This window comes from Colobus angolensis, unplaced genomic scaffold (genome assembly GCF_000951035.1).
Source record: "Colobus angolensis palliatus isolate OR3802 unplaced genomic scaffold, Cang.pa_1.0 Scaffold123, whole genome shotgun sequence".
In the NCBI taxonomy this organism is placed as follows: Eukaryota; Metazoa; Chordata; class Mammalia; order Primates; family Cercopithecidae; genus Colobus; species Colobus angolensis.
Genome location: NW_012113475.1, coordinates 6,068,175 through 6,087,894, shown reverse-complemented (window position 1 = coordinate 6,087,894; position 19,720 = coordinate 6,068,175). Strand labels below are relative to the sequence as shown.

The following is a 19,720-nucleotide window of genomic DNA, read 5'->3' as shown; positions in this document are numbered from 1 at the left end:
CAAGACAGAGGAAAACTTCTAGGAAAAGTGGTAAGGAGAGTGGTAAGGAGAGGGCAGGATTCTTCATAACTAAACATTTCAAAGCTATTGGCTTGACAGCATAGCTAAAAATACACTGCTATTTTAATAGACAATGCAGGTGAACATAACAGGCAAAATTTTAGACTGACCAAATTTATACAAATACAAATAATTTACATTAATTATGACTGAAAATGATTCAATATACACATCACCTCTGTTCCCATCATCCGTAACACCATTAAAATAGGATGGGAGAAAAAAGTGTTAAGGGGATTAGACAAAGGAGAAAGAATAGGCGAAAAAGACAACAGCAGAGAGGGAGTTGTTCACAAATTTTGAAAGAAAACAATAGATGAAAGCATGGAAACTGATTTTCGCACAATAAAGTAAAAGCTTAAGTGTCTGCAGGTGGGAAATGCAAGGCTCCTTCATACCAAGAATCCTTACCCTTCTACCCTCAAAGCTCAGGACATGGGGGTAAATGGGAAACATGAAGCTATAATCAGCTTGAACAGGTAAGATGACTACAGTTTGCCCAAGAAAGCCAGCCATTTGCCCCGATGTATAAAACTGAAGGTTTATTCTCTTTGGAGAACGTGAGTCTGAGGAACACTGGACTTGTCATAGTAGAGAACTGAGAGGCTGCTGAAAACAGGCAGATTAACTGTTAATATTTAAATATGAGAACAAACTTCCCTCCTTCACTTCTCAGGGCCATTGGCTCATACCACCCCTCCCCACCTCTCTTCACTTCACAGGAGGTTGAAAAATTTACCTCTGAGGAAATGAACTAGCCCATAAGAAAAGACTAATAGTTAATTTTATCAACTATTATGGTTCTACTATATTTAGAAACTTATTGTTAGAATAAAATCCATATATCTGGATATTTGCTAGTATTGCTAAAAAAGAATTTAAATGCTTTACTAAATTCTAAAAGCTGTCCTAGCAAAATAATAAGGAAAACATTGCCCCAAGAGAATCTGCCTTACGCATTCACTTTACTGTATTTACTGGACAACCTGAAACTGGCAAGTTGCCACATGCACCAAAAGCCTAGTAATTAGTGTTAATTGTTTAACTTATGATCACCCTACTTATCCCTATTCTTAAAGATCTCAGTTACTTCTTACTCAAACTTTCTCTACTGCCCGCCTCCCCAAGCTTCCATAGCACCCTGAAATAAATGTTATGCAAGAAAAACAATTATTTGATCATATGCATTTCTCTCTCGCTGTAGAGATTAAAGTGTATTGACTTTTATAGTACAGAGTGCCTAATATAACACAGACATAACAGTATCTGTCATGAACAGAAATTTGCTAAATTGAAATGAACCATTATCATCAATATTAGGAATATCCTTATTTATTAGAATGAAAAAACTTGCTTATTTCCAATTAATTTAACATTAAATAAGAAAAGGTGCAGAAGAGTGTATCGTAAGTTGACATGCACCCTTACTCCCATAAAAGAAAGAATACGTGTTTATTTCTACACACATAAAATAACTGGTCACACACACACAAAAACGAAAGGCTAACACTTGTCACCTCTATGGGGAAGTTGGGTGACTAGGAGGTGTCTGTTCTTTCATTTCTGAGTTCTGAACATATTCTTTTCAAAAACATATACAAAAATAAAAATTTTGAGCTTAAGAAACTTTAAAAAAATTATTTTAGTATTTTTGAAGTAAATATGCTTACCTTCTCCCACATCACACATCATCCCTAAAAAATGTCTTTGTCATTCTTGCACTAATTAGATGCATGGTCATATAAATAAATACTGAAGTTTCTGCTTACAAAAAACTTACCTTCATCTACTGTAGTCATATCCTGTTCTAGTTTCAATTTCTGTTGGTTAATTTTTAGCATGGATTCTTCAATCGTCCCTTGGCTTATTAGTTTTATAACTAGTACTTCTCTAAAAAAAAATACAAAATATGTCCATCGGTTACTAAATATAGTTATTTGGATATATGTAAACTATATTTAAGAGTTCAAAAAGAATACCTTGAAAATTATGACAAACATATCCTTAAATTCTTTTATTTAAGCCATTTGAGACTGACATTTTCTGAATATTTAACTTTTAGACACTCCTAAAGATGCAAGAAAAGAGAAAGATATTTGTATTTAAAGTAAATTACTGGCTGGGCACAGTGGCTCACATCTCTAATCCCAGCACTTTGGAAGGCTGAGGCGGGTGGACTGTTGAGGCCAGCAGTTTGAGATCAGCTTGGCCAACACGGCAAAATCTGATATCCACTTAAAAAAAAAAAAAGAAAGAGAAATACGAAAATTAGCTGGGTGTGGTGTCACACACCTGTAATCCTAGCTGGTTGGGAGGCTAAGGCATGGGAATTGCTTGAATCCAGGAGATAGAGGTTGCAGTGAGCAGAGATGGTGCCACTGCATTCCAGCCCGGGTGACAGAGTGAGGCTCTGTCTCAAAAAAACAAAACATACATGTACACACACACACAGATAAAACTACATTACAACAAACACTTCTGTGTTCAGATGGAAATTACTTTCTTTTGAGATGGAGTCTCGCTCGGTTGCCCAGGCTGGAATGCAGTGGTGCGATCTTGGCTCACTGCAAACTCTTTCTCCTGGGTTCAAGTGATTCTCCTGTCTCAGCCTCCTGAGTAACTCGGATTATAGTCGCATGCCACCAAGCCCGGTTAATTTTTGTATTTTTAGTAGAGACGGGGTTTCACCATGTTGGTCAGGCTGGTCTCGAACTCCTGACCTTGTGATCTGCCCGCCTTAGCCTCCCAAAGTGCTGCAATTACCGGCGTGAGCCACTGTGCCTGGCCCGAGAAGCAGTGTCTCTGTACACTTAAGGCAGTGTAGTCAGATACAAAGTTTCACGATAAGTACTGGTATTTAGTCTATAAATGAACATACCAATACCTTTTGGACATCTATTAAAATACTTCACAAAGAGGACACTGTCTGATCTTTATTTATGTAAGCAGAGTTGTAACTATCTTCACCTCTTTTTTTTTTGAGTTGGAGTCTCGCACTGTTGGCGATCTTGGCTCACTGCAAGCTCCGCCTCCTGGGTTCACATCATTCCTGCCTCAGCCTCCCAAGTAGCTGGGACTACAGGTGCCTACTACCACGCCTGGCTAATTTTGCTTTTTTGTACTTTTAGTAGAGACGGGGTTTCACCGTGTTAGCCAGGATGGCCTCGATCTCCTGATCTCATGATCCACCTACCTTGGCCTCCTAAAGTGTGTGAGCCACCACACCCGACTATCTTCACCTCTTTACAGTGCTGTGATCAATGTCAAAATTACCATTCATCTAAAATAATTTACAACTCAGTTTACTTCCTAAAGGGTAACAGGACAGCCCAGCAGTAGTTTGTATATTACCAAGTTTGTCTGGGTCTTAAACTAGTCTAATAAGCAAGTCTTTTCAATTACTCATCTTTTTCAAAGGGGTAGACAATTGTTAATACTTCATGAACTGCAGAACTATTTGGAATGCGAGTGGATGGTTTTAATTACTAGAAAATGAAAGGGTTACTCAGTGCAGCCAATGTTCAACACTGCTGGCATAAAATACGTATGTAGCCATGCCTTGCTGAACAAATACAAACTAAAGCAGGATATCCAACACTATATTCTAATGGTCTACCACAAATTAAAGTGGCACTGAATTAAAAATACATTTCAACTAAAAACACTTACTTAGTCTGGCCTACTCTGTGGCATCTATCTTCTGCTTGTTTGTCATTGTAAGGATTACAGTCAATATCGTGAAGTATAACAACATTTGCTGAAGTCAGATTTATTCCTAATCCACCAGCTTTTGTTGATAGCAGAAACACAAAGATATCCATATCGGTATTAAACTCATCAATTAGATGAATCCTGTAAGATAAACAAATTAGGTTAAATCTCACTAAAAAGTTGTATAATGTAATTAAAATGGAAAACAATCATTATCACATGAAAAGGACACCGGAAGATGTATATACATCCCTTGGTATTGCAGTTACTTCTCCTCTGGCTCTATCATTGAAGAGCCTCCTTAATTCACCAACTTCTTTTCTACGATATTGCTACCCCTAACAACTCTTACTTCAACTATTCAGATTCAATTAATTCCTAAATGACTATTTTGTCCTTTTTTAACTTGTGGCTTAGCTAAATTCTGTGTATGGCTTTTCAATCTTTAACCTTCTCAGAAGTATATCAGCTCCTACTGGCAGACAACATTCCTGATGAATCAAGGACCTCACGATCAGTGTATCATTCTATCAGTGGATTCTCCTCTTTAAAAAAAAAAACAAAACACATTATTTTTACCTTTAGTCTAATGCTGGGGGGAAAAAAAACCACTCTGGACAACAGAAAAAAAATAAACCAAAATATGTAATTCAATTCAAACATACTACACAATTCCTTCCTTATTAAGACAATCCCTCGTTTACTAAGGTCAATCTTTACAACCTTTGGGAATTAAAAAAAACTTTACTCATAGAATATGAAAGATAAGGTGTTTTAGACTTCGAAAAAATTTTAAAGGTGAAAATCATAAAAAATATAATTCTAATAGCTGTTTCAAAAGGTATTTGTATGCAATTCAGACAGAAAAATTAAAAGAAAATTATTTATTTATTTATAGAGACAGGGTCCCACTCTGTCACCCAGGCTGCAGTGCAGTGGTGTGATCTTGGCTCACTGTAACCTCTGCCCACCAGGGCTCAAACAATCCTCCCACCCCAGCCTTCCCAGTTGGGACCACAGGCGTGCACCACCACACCTAGCTATTTTTTGTTGCTGTTGTCGTTATTGGTATTTTTAGTAGAGACAGGGTTTTGTCATGTTGTTCAGGGTAGTCTTGAACTCCTGAGCCCAAGCAATCCACTCTCATCGGCCTCCCAAAGTGTTGGGATTACATGTGCGAGTCACCATGCCTGACCACTGAAATTACTCTTATTTTAAGGCAATGATTTGAAGTAATCAAACATAAAAACAACAAAATTCCATCAAGTACTCTAGACATTTAAAATTCTAACAATAATAAATGGGTGGTTTTTTTGAACATGAAGTATACCAACCTTTCAGAAATCTGAGTCTTTCCATCTAATCTGAGGTACCTATGCTGATGATGTTTTAACAGAACCTCTAAGATATCCAGCATCATGGTAAATTGGCTAAATAATACAACTCTATCACCCTGTGAAAATAGATATATGAATTAGAAACAGAAAAAACTGTTTTACTACTCAAAGCCTTGACAGGTCTAAACAATTAGAAGTGTTACTTATATTATGTCGATAAATTTGCAGAAAATTCTCTATGATCAACTGGCTTCTTTAACAGAAATCAGTAATACTGAAGATATACATCTTATTGTAGCCTATATATGAATATACTGCTTTAACCTCTAAACTTCAGGGCTAAAAGCTAGCTCTCAGTTTTGATTTTAAAAACAGTTAAATTACTTCCTTTTCGTAAGAAAAATGTCAGAAAATATGAACAATTGCATATGTGTGTCCTATCCGGACTGTGATTTTACAAATTTAGGCTATTTCACACATAAACGGCAGTATTACTTAAATAACTATTTAACAAATGGTGTCTTTAAAAACTGATTTTGAAGCACACATACAGATTATCACCTATGAAATAATGACAATTAAGATTTTTTTCAAAACATCAATACAGATACAGTCTACTAACTTTCTATTGTTTTTGTCTGAGGTTCAACAGAGGAAAGGAGGTAATCAAGAAAATATGTCAAGAAAATGTTCAAAACACTAAGTTCTGGAAGAATGCAGAACAGCCACACACTAATTCAAGCAAGTCAGTGTGCCAGAATTGCTTTAAGAAGTTTAAGTAATTGAGAAAATACAAAAGAAACACCATTCTTCTTTAATACCTTCTGTTTCAATTCAGACAAGATGCATCCTAAAACTCGAAATTTTCCAGAATCTAAAATCAAGTCCATGTCTAACTGAAAGTTATTAATGTGTCGATATTGTTTACAAAGTACATGTAATTCAAAGTCTGTCATAACTTCCATATCTTCAAAGATCAGGTCAGGGTTAGCCTCACAATGTGTAGGTTCCTTAAAACAAAACAGAACACAGTACACTTCAAAATAAAAATAATTTATAATATGATCAGAAAAATTTAATAAAATTAACACCTGATAAAATACTTAAATCATAGAACCTTTTAGTGTAAGGAAAATTAATGTTAATCTTTTAGGTACAATAAAGGGAATTCCTTACTGTTTTAGAGATAATATACTAAAATATTTACAGATTAAATAACGCCTAGAATTTGGTTCAAAATAACCCTGGGGAGAAGTCTGGGGTATAGATGAAACAAGAGTGGTGTCATTATCAAATGGTAACTTTCAAAGGGGTGAAGTAACATATGGGCAGACAGTTTCATTATGCAATTCTACTTTTATAAATGTTTGAAATTCTCCATAAATTTAAAATAATATAAAAAAAATTTAAAAAAGAAAATGGGTTGACGGGGCGCAGTAGCTCACGCCTATAATCCCAGCACTTTGGGAGGCCAAGGTGGGTAAATCACCTAAGGTCAGGAGTTTGAGACCAGCCTGGCCAACACGGTAAAACCCCGTCTCTACTAAAACTACAAAAAATCAGCTGGGCGTGGTGGCGGGCGCCTGTAATCCCAGCCACTCAGGAGGCTGAGGCAGGACAATCACTTGAACCTGGGAGGTGGAGGCTGCAGTGAGCAGAGATTGTGCCATCGTACTCCAGCCTGCGCGACAAAAGCAAAAGTCTATCTCAAAAAAAAAAAAGAAAAGAAAGAAAATGAGTTGCTTTCAACACAAAGATCAGTAAGGATAAATAAGGATAAAATGTTAAAAAAGAAACAGGCAAAAATAAACAGTAATTGCTACAACTATAAAGAAGAAATAAAATGAAAAAGAAGTGCATTATGGAAGTCTAGACTAGGAGTTAGCAAACTGTTCCTGTAAAGGGTCAGATCATATATTAGGCTTTGTAGGAAAAATGACCTGTATGGCAAGTACTCAACTCTGCTCCTGCAGTGAGAAAGCAGTCCCAGAAAACAAAAACAGGCATGACTGTGTTATAGTAAACCCTTATTTATAAAAATAGTCACTGCCATAAGGCCATAGTCTGCTGACCTATGATGTAGCTTATCAGTCCTTCTTTGTTCTTATGTCCCCCAAATCATCTTGAACTTAATCCTAGACCTGGTCTCAAAACAAAAAGGTTTTCCTAAATATGTAGTTAAAGGTTCAGTATGCCCATTGGATCCACCAATCTTATAGCCTACCAAGTTAACCTCTTATTATAGCTTAGTGTTAACATAATATGAAATCCTTACCTTTAGCATAAGCTGAGACATTTCCTTGAGTTTTTCAGCTGTGTAATATTGGCGATGTAATAAAGGATGATTGGCCATTTTCCTCAACTGCATCATGACATTGCACATTTCTGTGTTTTTCTCTGTGACCCAAAGAGAACACAGTAAAAAATAAAACCAAGTGGATAACTGTTTGTTGAAACTAACAACTCAGTTTTTAAATTACTTCCTCAAATTCCAGATAATTTTTAAAAATGCACAAATACCATTATATAACTAATCAAAATGCAACCCCAGTATAAGATTCTTTTTCACATAAAACAGTGAAAATCAGATTATACCCAAGTTATTGATAGATTTTTTCAATCTGTTGAAAAGACCCAAATAGAGTTGCTCCTGCTTCTCCGACATTGCACACAACTCAATCCGATCTTTCTTCGGGGGTAACTGCTTGAGAACCTGAGAAAGAAAAAACAGTTTAAGATAATCGTTCTAGTAAAGAGGGAAATGTAAGTTTTAAAAACAATAAAAATAAAAAACATGTAGATAAGCATTACCTCTTCTTTTACTCTTCTGAGAATAAATGGCTTTATAATTTGTTTTGCATGTGCTATTCTCTCCTTTTCATATATACTTTGCTCATCTGCTGATTTCTGAGCAAAATAAAAACATATCCTTTTAGGAATTATTCATTTAAATTATTGCAATAACAGTATTATTACACAACATAAAAATCTCCCTCACTAGAGTCTGAATTATTTTCTGTAGAAACATGATTCATTCTAGATGGAACTTCACATCTGAATTCTGGGCTGCCATGTACTTCTTGAAGCTCCATATTTGAAGTTTCATGATAAATAATTATGTACTCTACTGAAGTAATCAATTTGAACTGTACTAGATTGGTGTTCAGAAGTCATCAACTGATGAGTTATGAACAGATTACCTAGATAACTCTCATTTAAAAAATGTGTCTAAGTGTGGGTGAGGAGGAGTGTAAGGGGTAGAAAACTCTTTATTTCTTTGTGGAAAATGGCCCCAAAATGAAGCTAGCGCAGGCTGTTGCAAATCATGTGGTCTAAAAATGGGGAATAGTACCTAGTCAAAACTGGTGATTTTGGAGAATTAAGAGGTAGAATTTTGTTCTAGGATGTGAAGGAGTCCTCCATATATTATGAACTAAAAATAGAAAGTAGTTCATAAAATCTGCTAGGCCATTTAAAACACTGTACATTAAGTGGGAGGGAATTCAAATTAGTAAATGTTAAAAAGGAAGTTAATTTGCAGTGGATGAATATCACAGAAAATTCTTGCAAAAGATTAGTGATGTGGAAGAGAGCCAAGAATCAGTGTAAACACTGTGGTACTGAAAAATGTGGGAGTCCTTGAAGACTATACCTTACTTTTCCTAAACAATAAAGAAGTAACGAAACTTTTCTTGTGAAGAGGATTTCTTTACTGTCGCTTTTAGTTGTGACTTTGGTTTTATGAACATTTATTTCAAAATATATTTCTCAGCATAGGCATTTTCTGGATATTCTAGCTCTGTCTAGTTTTATAGTTTACCCATAAAAGAATGTTACTAATTTACGTAGCCAATTTTGATACAGATGATGTTATGATCAAATTTTCCTCACATATTATATATTTGAGCTCTTCATCAATTTAAAATTGTCATCTTTCAGAAAATTAGGATATTAACCAAGACTTCTGGCCATCGATTAGGGAAATCGCTATTTTTTTTTTTCTCCATTAAATTTTGGCTGACTTCCAACCCGATCCAAATATAGAGCTATCACCTACTTAAAGTTATTTCATAGAGCATATGCACTATGAAAACAAAAGAGACCTAAAAGAAGAATGGCCCAGATAAAACACAAATAACATATTTTGGAGAAAATATGTATTTATGCTTACTGTCTTAGAGGAAAACATTCTTCGTATTTCACTGGTGCTACTACTAAACATGTGTGGCATAACAAAATTCAACAGCGACATGAGTTCTAACAGATTATTCTGTACAGGTGTGCCTGTGAGCAGCAAACGGTTATTTGCCTGTGAATGAAGGTAAAATTTATATTAGCTTTTTTTTAAAGAGCCACTCCTTTCATGTCTACCCTCCCCAGTGAAAGGTGAAGGGAGGAGAGATAAATTATAACCAATATTAATAACTTAACATTCTGTGATAAACCATTAGTAATTTAGATAATTGATGTCTGCTAATATCAATAGCAATGAATATGAAAACCACTGGTCTTCTTTTATAAGTAGGTAACTTGTGTCCTCATATCACCTTTATGAGGCGATGAAAGATTATTTATAAAGTTTAACATATAGAACAGGTAAATTATGACCTAAGAATTTTTTTTCGTTTTTTAAAGGGTTGTTAAAAAACAAAATCAAAGAATATGTGACAGAGGCCATTATCTGCCCTTTTACAGAAAAAACTTGCTAACACAGAATACTACATAATTACATAATACGTATTCTGCTAATAAAGAATACTACATATATTAAATTATGTAATCTAAAATTTTATGGTAATTTGGAAAACTTTACAAACATTCTCTTACATTAATTGTCATAAGGTGCTGGTAGCGAATGGAGCCCATATTCTTCAGCATATGGCCCTCATCAAAAATAGCGTAATTAAGTTTCAGCCGTCGAAACAGACTACGGTCATCAGAACTGCTGATCGCACAGTTATATCTGTCACCAAAAGAAAAAACATCTCTAAAGTTATACTTTTAAGAGCTTGGAGTCTAGTGAGATTTAATGTCTTATAAAATCATTTTTTATTCACGCATTTCTAACAGCCAGTACTTAAAGCACAGCACTAGACACGGTGATACTCAAATAAATACTGATGTATTTGTATTTAATAATTATTGATGTATATTGTAACCAAGTTATGAAAGCTGCAATACATAACTGAAAGAAAATGTTAAAAGGCCGGGAGCGGTGGCTCACGCCTGTAATCCCAGCACTTTGGGAGGCTGAGGTGGGTGGATCACAAGGTCAGGAGATTGAGACCATCCCAGCTAATACAGTGAAACCCCGTCTCTACTAAAAATATAAAAAATTAGCTGGGAATGGTGGCGGGTGCCTGTAGTCCCAGCTACTTGGGAGGCTGAGGCAGGAGAATGGCGTGAACCTGGGAGACGGAGGTTGCAGTGAGCCGAGATCGTGCCACTGCACTCCAGCCTGGGTGACAGAGCGAGACTCAGTCTCAAAAAAAGAAAAAAAAAAAAAGAAAATGTTAATGTTACAATCAGACAACTCCTACATATCAGGGAGGAGGTCAATTTGGGTATAATTTATAAGTAATCTGCTCCATGAAGTGTTATACTTTAATAAGCACAAAAAAGAACATGAAGCTAAAACATGTTTCTCTTTAAAACCTAATAATGTTATTAAACTAGCAGAGTAGATCCAATAAATAATAGTTAATAGCTAGCAGCTTGAGACTGCATATGGAGCCTGTTTTATTAAGAAAAAACAAAATTCTGCATGAATTTTTAAGGACAGACTCCTACACAAGGAGCCAGTAGTGAGAAATAATAACTACAGTTAAATAAATCAAATAATAAATGTGACACAAGAGCATGCAGTTCTGTGCAAGATATTTACATCAAACAATTATTATCCAGTAGTAGTCAACTTATCCAAGGTTTTATTTTTCATTTTTATTTCTGCCCTAACTCAAATTTTTCACTGAGAACATGAAATTTCATTGTATTTATTATTGATACTTATTTGTAAGTTGAAAATATAAATAATTTTGGTGGGATATCTCAAATTTTACTTTAACTGAGAAATTACTACAAGACGACTTTTTTCAATAAGTAGGCAAAACCTTTTTATCGTCACCATTAATGAGGTGATGCACTACAAAAGCTTCCTATACCACTGTAACACCTCAACATAAGCCATTCTATTACTTTTGTATCACAGTTAACAGCATAAACTTTCCTACATAGTACTACTACAATTTCTTTTTTAAATTTGGGGGCTGCATAAATATCCACCCTCCCCAAATTTCTCAGTACTTACGTGGTCACAATTACATTGTAATCTTCATATCTACTATGAATGTTAAATCTAATTTGTTTACGTTCTTCTTGAGAACCTAGAGTTTAAAAACAATGAACACATTTTGACTGTATTTATTGTGCTGTACTTTATTTTTAATTTCCAAAGTTAAAAGCAGAATGACATATTCTTACCATAGTAACAGAGCACCTTCAAAGTAGGGCACCATAAATTAACTTCCCTTAACCAGTTATCTATGGAACAGAAGAAATATTATTTGCATCTGCTACAACAGGGTATGTTCACACGGTTAAATGAACACTAAACTTTGACAAGTGCTACTTAGAAATTAGTCTTTTATAAAATGCAAATACTGGCCGGGCAAAGTGGCTCATGTTTGTAATCCCAACACTTTGGGAAGCTGAGGTGGGTGGATCACCTGAGGTCAGGAGTTTGAGACCAGCCTGGCCAACATGGTGAAACCCCAACCCCACTAAAATACAAAATTAGCCAGGCATGGTGGTGGGCGCCTGTAATCCCAACTACTTGGGAGGCTGAGGCACAAGAACCTGGGAGGCGGAGGTTGCAGTGTGCAAGATTGCGCCACTACACTCTAGCCTGGGTGACAGAGTGAGACTGTCTTAAAAAAAATAAATAAAAATTAAAAATTAAAATATAAATACCATGATGATTGTTTTTATCACAGACACTTTACAATATTACTCCTTATGAAACTTATGTAAAATGATCTTGAAGTTTTGTGAGGTATCAAAATGAAGGGCAGAGGACCAAATATATTTACAGTTGATTATTAAACTCCAATTTAAAGAGAAGGGGTTTTGTTACATTCCCATGTGCAAATATTCTCTTACTGTAACTTCTGCATCCAACAAATTGAGAAAGAATGGAACAGTTATATGAGTAGGAATTAATTACATACCTTCATCCAATAAATGTTTAATTTTACATTTAAAAGTGCTCATTTTCTCTTAGTCATTTTAAAAAGTAACTAAAAGTATTATGAAACCAATATAAATGGCACTTGGTCTATAATTTTAAAACTGACTTACATTTGAGTTATTTTCTTTTTAAAAGACTGCCAATATAATCAAGCACATATATAAACAAAGCAGAAAAGTATAAGGAGACCATAAAATTAATATTCATCGCGACAAACTTTTGTTTCAGTCACACAACTGAAACCACATTACCCCTCCAACACACAACCTTACACACACTCTCTTCTACCTATATAAAACACGATAACGTTAAATACAGTTGTCTCCAGTATTACAAACCTATAGTTGAAGCTGGAACAACGATCAAATGAGGACCATTATTACCCTCCTGATAGAGGTATGCCAGAAATGCAATGGCTTGAATAGTTTTTCCTAGGCCCTAAAAAGTTTAAAAGACAATATATAAAATTTTAAAACAAACAAAAAATAAATACATAAAAATACAAAAGAAAAAGCAATACTTCTACGCTGTATTCACTTTTGATTTCCCATAATGCAACTCTTAAGGAATTTCTACTACGTTCTTAGTTCTCAAATGACAGAATTGATCATAGTCTCCAAATGATGCTATAACTTACTTTACTGAGCAGGATGGACAGATCTTCATTGCTAGTTCATATACAATACACATTAATATGGAGGACTTTTTGCATTGCAAGGAAAGGATGTAATTTTGGTTATTGTTTATACACACTGAACATTTAATATCCATTGAATTGTTTGAGGGCAATGTCCCATGACTAAATGGAGGAAACATATGCCTAATCTATCCCGGCAATTCTACCCTTAAGAATATAATCATGAGATATGAGAGCTAATGTTGGCAAAAGGACTTGGGTAGAATGTTCATAGTTTTATCGTAATAGCCAAACACTGGAAATAACCAAAACAGGTTGGGTGCCATGGTGCGTGCCTGTAATCCCACAACTTGGGGAGGCTGAGGAGGGTGGATCACTTGAGCCCAGGAGTTCGAGACAAGCCTGAGCAACATGGCAAAACTCCATCTCTACAAAAATTACAAAATTAGCCAGGCATGGTGGTGAATGTCTGTGACCCCAGATACTTGGGAGTGCTGAGGTGGGTGGATTGCCTAAGCTCAAGAGGTCGAAGCTGCAGTGAGCTGAGAGCACGCCACTGCACTCCAGCCTAGGCGACAGAGCAAGTCCCTGCCTAAAAAGAAAGAAGAAAGAAAGAAAAAAGAAAAGAAAAAAGAAAAGAAAAAAAGAAAAGAAAAGAGAAGACATAACCTAAATACCCATATCCAACAGAAGATGATCAACAAATTGCAGTGTATTTATACCATGGACTACCATCCCACATGGCAATTAAAAAAAACAAAAACAAAAACATCCCACTGACAATACATATGTTGAAGTCATAACTCCCAATGTCACTGTATTTAGAGACAGGGCTTTTCAGGGGGAAATTAAGGCTAAATGAGTTCGTAAGTGTGGGGCCTGAACCCAATATGACTGTCCTTGTAAGAAGAAATACCAGGCATGTGTACATACACAGAAAGAACCACGTAAGGACAGAGTAAGAAAATGGCTGTCTTCAAGTCAAAGAGAGGACTCAGGAGAAATCCAGGCTACCAATAAATACATTGATCTTGGACTGTCTATCTCCAGGATTGTGAAGAACAAATTTCTGTTGTTTAATCCACTCAGTCTGGGGTATTTTGTTATGGCAATGCTAGCTCACTAAGCCACCAACTTATGAATATTGTGCTGTGCTTTGGAGGTTACAAAAATAGTTTCATATAATATATACCTCATTTGATAGCAAATGCAATCTTATGATAAAAACTATCTATATTTTATTATTAGTTTTGAGATTAGGTCAATTGGCAAGGATCAGATAGCTCCTGAAAGGCAAAGCTGGGGACCCCAAACCCAGGTCTGATTTCCAAGTGCAGTCACACAACTGAAATGCTATATATTCTGTAATTTCTGTAATTATTTTGAAATCCTGTGTATATTATTCACTTTTCTATTAGATAAACAGTTATCTTTGTTTCAATGACAGTATGAAATACGTATGGGAAAATATCTTACAATGCTAAAGATTACTTTTCTAGAGGCTAAACAGGGAACAAATATCATTATCTGTGTTAATTTTTATTTTAGGAATCCAACGCACAGTGTAACATTTTCTTTGCTCAACATTTTAAACATATACTTCAAAAAAGTATAGCTGAAGGAATAGAGATGTTAGATTAAAGGTCAAGTTTCCACATGACAACACCTGGACTACTGGCTATAACAAACTTAGTGAGCTTAGCTTTAAGGAAATGTGATTTGAGAAAGAACAGAGACTCGGAGTGACCTCTAATAAAAATAAAATAGCTGAAATGATGTTGCTGATATATGTGGATTTATTCATCGACAAGGACAGGGATCTAAGTTAAAATTTTAAAGGCAGCTATAGAAAAAGCACATATATTATACATATGTATGTGCATACACATGTACATACACAATATCTGCAGCAGGCAGTATCTAGAAGACACCAAACTAGTTCTTGTTTAAATGGTGGAATTATAGGTGACTTTGATTTTGATTTTTTAATTTGTATTTTTATGTTTGTAACATGTATTTACTAATTTGATAATCAGAAAGACAATAAATCTATCTTCATCTTGGGGAGGAGTTAGGAGGGTAGAACTAACTCTATCAAAAACAAAGATGAGATAAAATACAAGATACTGAGCTGGCAGGAGTTAACTACAGTAGCAAGAAAAAATTTCATGTTTAAATGACAGCAAGAATACCTTTCAATGACATTTTGAACAACAAATCCTAGAAATAAAGTACACTTACCATTTCATCTGCCAAAATGCCATTAAGTCCATGTTTATGTACCAATGCCAGCCAATTCAAACCAACCTTCTGATAGGGCTTGAGTGACAAACTGGTAAAGAGAGAGTTACCAAATATTACACATTTATATTTCTGTTAGTTTTCTATTAGTTATTACAATGCACATAAAAACTAAAATGGCTAGGTCTAATCTTACCTTTTAACTGTTAGACGCAATGTACACCTACTTAAAAAAAATGAACCCAAGACAGAAATGATTTTTCAGATCTTCCCAAACTTTACTCTCTATTCTTATTTATTTCTTCTGGCAAGCAGAATCAAGCATTTCCATATTTGGTCATAATATAGTACCTCCAAATTAATTCCATAAATGATTAGAATATTAAGTATGATAATATATTACTAAGCAAGTACTTATACTAGAAAATTGAATTGTGTTGATTTGATTTTTAGCACATTAAAAAACTTAAAAGTATTAGACAAAAAAAACACAAACATAATTTGCTACTTTGGCCAGGTAGTTTTAATAAACACTTTCTGAATGTGTGCCAATCACTCCTAATATCAGTGGTATGTATAATTCTGGAGCATGCATGTATGTGTGTATTATGTGCATACTATGTACAAATGTACACAGCACATGTTTAGCAAAATTATTTGTTTTGACACTTGCATGCTACTTTCTACTCACTGATGTTCACTGATGTTTTAAGGACAGTGAACATCAGTGAGTAGAAAGTAGCATGCAAGTGTCAAAAACCTTAATTTGGAAACAAAAACAGACTAATCCCTGAGAATGAATTGTCTGGAAGGTAATATGGCAGAGTTATAAGGAATGAAAACAGTGGCTCATGCTCGTAATCCTAGCACTTTGCCAGGCTGTGGTGGGCAGACTGCTTGAGCTCAGGAGTTCGAGACCAGCCTGGACAACACGACAAAATGTCTCTACCAAAAATACAAAAAAAATTAGCTGGGCATGGTGATGTATGCTTGTAGTCCCAGCTACTTAGCTACTTAGGAGAGACTGAGGTGGAAGGAACAATTGAGCCTGAGCCTGGGAGGCAGAAGTTATAGTGAGCTGAGATCATGCCATTGCACTTCAGCCTGGGTGACAGAGCCAGACCCTGTCTCAATTACCAAAAAAAAAAAAAAAAAAAAAGGAATGAAAACAATAGTTCGAATGGTTAAAAACTATTAACAGTTACCATTTATTGAACATCTATTACTCATAGGCACAGATATCATTTTTCAAACATCACCTCATTTAACCCTTTAAAAATCCCATGAAGTAGTTACTATCATCACTTTAACAGATTAAAAAAACTTAATTTGCCTGAGGTTGCATAGCTAAAAGTGTTAAGGCTAAGATTTTAAATCAGGATGTCGATCTCACTCCAAAACCTATTCTCATATTCACTAGAACACCTTGCATTAACGCGAAAACATAGAACAAGGCCATGCCTCCCATTCTCCAGCTTGTATCCTGTCCCCTTAATTTCCTCTTGCATATATCCTGTTTGCACACAGGGAAGGGTCTGGACATAGCTATAGTATAATACATTGTTAAAAGATCAAACTCTGAAATCAAGACATAATTAGAACTGAGTGAAGAACAGGTAGTTTGAATGATGTCCATCTTAAATCAGAATCTAGGTTTTAACTGTGGGGTATGCAACTTATAAAACATTTCCCATTTAATACAATTAAAAGTATGGGTAGGAGGAAAAGCAGTATTTCAAAGGTCTTTATAATTCTTTTGCTGAATTTTTATAAAAAGTCTTTTGCTTTCCCAATCAATGTAATTTCTATGCTACTACTATAAAACTAAAATAAATATAACATGTTATCATAGATATTTTAATTTCCAGGTCCAAAAGAATTCTTTCTACTATAATGGTGAGAGTAAATGCTAAAACTGGAATATTTACCATATTTCAGACTATGCTATGGGCTTTATATACATTATTATTTCATTTAATCCATATTAAAAATAGGAAATATTAATTATCTGCATTTTACAGATGAGAAGTTCACTGGGGCTCACAGAAGTTAAATAACCTGCTCAAGGTCATGCAGCTAACCAAATCTGTATCTGCAATGGTAGTGCCAGTATCCAATCCAGGTGTGATCCAGAGCTCAGCACTTAACCAGTAAATAGCAGAAATGAAAAAATTCTCTTTCATCCTGACCCACCTATCCTACAGTCAACACAACACTGAGTTCTCCATTATTTTAATGCATCCTTCCCAATGCTTTAGTCATCCTATCCACATAAGGCTCCCAATTTACGACTAATGAAACTAGATAAGGCAGACATACATCACTTATAAATGCAGCCGAGGGCCCACATGCCATCTCAACATATGACCTATCACAAATGGCCAAGAAATAATCTTAAACAAAAATTATTGAAATTCTTCATCACCAACATATATTAAGAAAAGAGTCTATTTATAATGAGTCAAAATACTCACTACAACATGAAATTTTAAAAAGTGATGATGAAATCTAAAAAACTACACACATTTTTAAAATGTAAATAAAATTGCTTTATTCAAAATCACAAAGAAATGATGGTAAGGTGTTTTGATCAGGGCATGAAATGGTTTTATTATATTGAAATACGTTATAAAAATATAAAGTATTAATGTATATATATGTTTGCTGTTCTATTAGATTTGTCTAAATTACAACTAGCTTTGTTGCTTACTATCATGGAACTGCTGCCAATTCCAGATCCTTTCTCAGCATGTGAAAGGACCAAAGAAAATGCAATTTTGATAGACTCTGAACCCATTTATTATAACATTTAAAAATAGGATACCTATATTCTTTTCTAGTTGGTTCTACTATTTAGATGCTATATAATCATACTTCCCATTTATTTTGATGCTTCACAGTTTTCTAAGAATTTTCATGACTGAATATAAATCTGAACCACCAATTTACTGGTAAGAACAAAAAGATTTGCCCAGGTCTTCTGAATAAGTGCTTTCTTCCCAACAGAGTACTAAAATATCTCTGAACTGAAGATTTTTTCTCTCTCACTAAGGAAAAAAGTGATTTAAAGATTTTCTGAGATGATGAAAGAAAATGAGGCAACAGGCTATTTTGAAGTTATTGTTTTGTTAGGGGAAAAAAACAAACACAATTCCCTCTAGAGTTACTATGATTTCTTCACAGTCTGAAAATTCAACTGGGTTTAAATCTGCCAGAGAAACTAGTTTCAAAATTATTTTCAAAGGTGAGAAAGGCATAAAATAGAAACAACAGGGGTACATATGATGCGCTAAATTTGAGTTTAAAATACAGAAATACAGAGCTAGAGAGACTTGTTTAAAGTAGTTCATAGAAAACAGGTTAGGGATGCTGTCCAACCAAAAGTTTATGTCCTGTAAGTATGACATGGCTGCTGCAAATACTACCACAACATGTTTGTACTGACAGAAAAATGTTCAAACTAAAATATTTACAAGTGAAACCACATCTGCAGTGTTAATTTGCATTCGTATCACTGTCAAATGGTCTCAGAGCTCCTGTGTAAGAACAGGGTAGGAACCATGCTCTCAAGTTCAGGATGAACAAGATCAGAAGAACCTTGGCAGATTTAGCTCAAAAGGCAAGACACATATGATTAAATATATTGTATTTTGAACATGTGAGAAATCTTTTTAGTTTAAGGTTGATAAATTATGGATTAATTAACTAGAGTTTTAGAGATGGCTAAGTTTATAGCAAGAATAAAACAGGAGAAATACTAAGGATTTTTTTCTTTACCCTATTTTAAGCAATTTAAATTTTGACATTTTAAAATAAAGATTATGAATGTAATGCTTTTGAAGTACATATGAAAACTAACTTTTCCCTACAGAGATTTTATTTTTCACGAGGAATTCTGGAATATCTATATTTCTAAAAGGCAAACTTTCTTCTACAATTCACATAAATTTGCAACAGTTTGTAGCAAAATAAACTTTGTTACAAAGAATATGTTCTGTTTTGAGAAAAATGCAAGCATGATAGGTTATTCATCAGGGTAGTCCAATATTTTCCCCTGTGCTAATAAATCCTTTACTAAAGCAAGGAAACAACTTTCAATGTGTACATACTAAGTACCCACAATGCCTGGCCAGTACACCAAGTAAAAATTGCTTATGCAACTCTTACCCTGGCTGGAGAACAAAAATTAAGATAACAAATTGTAACCCCTAAAAGTGCACTTAAATAAACTCTAAAGAGACTATCTATACAGGTTTTAGAAGCTGTACTTTGGATAAGATCCAACAAGCACTTAAAAAAAACAACAACTATTTTTCTCATCTATTAAGTATTTCATTTAAAAAATCCTCAGTCTAATGGAGGATAGTTTATTACCCGATCAAACTATTTACAAGTGACAGGACTTTGTGAATGTGGTTTTGAGAGAGAAATTTTTTAAGTGATGCAATAAAGCACTTGATTTTTAAAAATCCAAATTATGATAAAGTA

At 34.7% G+C, this 19,720-nt stretch overlaps 1 protein-coding gene across 2 annotated transcripts in view; it reads right to left on the bottom strand.

Moving 5' to 3' along the window:
- The window catches only part of SMARCAD1 (SWI/SNF-related, matrix-associated actin-dependent regulator of chromatin, subfamily a, containing DEAD/H box 1), an 84,027-nt gene that overhangs the window by 4,167 nt on the left and 60,140 nt on the right, over positions 1 to 19,720 (bottom strand). For both annotated transcript variants that reach the window (XM_011932805.1, XM_011932808.1), the window contains 13 exons: positions 15,233 to 15,323; positions 12,693 to 12,792; positions 11,589 to 11,648; positions 11,416 to 11,491; positions 9,936 to 10,071; positions 9,280 to 9,417; positions 7,920 to 8,015; positions 7,704 to 7,821; positions 7,384 to 7,505; positions 5,930 to 6,118; positions 5,106 to 5,224; positions 3,730 to 3,912; positions 1,841 to 1,950 (listed from right to left, as the gene is read on the bottom strand). In XM_011932805.1, coding sequence (XP_011788195.1) covers positions 1,841 to 1,950; positions 3,730 to 3,912; positions 5,106 to 5,224; positions 5,930 to 6,118; positions 7,384 to 7,505; positions 7,704 to 7,821; positions 7,920 to 8,015; positions 9,280 to 9,417; positions 9,936 to 10,071; positions 11,416 to 11,491; positions 11,589 to 11,648; positions 12,693 to 12,792; positions 15,233 to 15,323 — 1,538 coding nt within the window. The remainder of the gene's footprint in view (positions 1 to 1,840; positions 1,951 to 3,729; positions 3,913 to 5,105; positions 5,225 to 5,929; positions 6,119 to 7,383; positions 7,506 to 7,703; positions 7,822 to 7,919; positions 8,016 to 9,279; positions 9,418 to 9,935; positions 10,072 to 11,415; positions 11,492 to 11,588; positions 11,649 to 12,692; positions 12,793 to 15,232; positions 15,324 to 19,720) is intronic.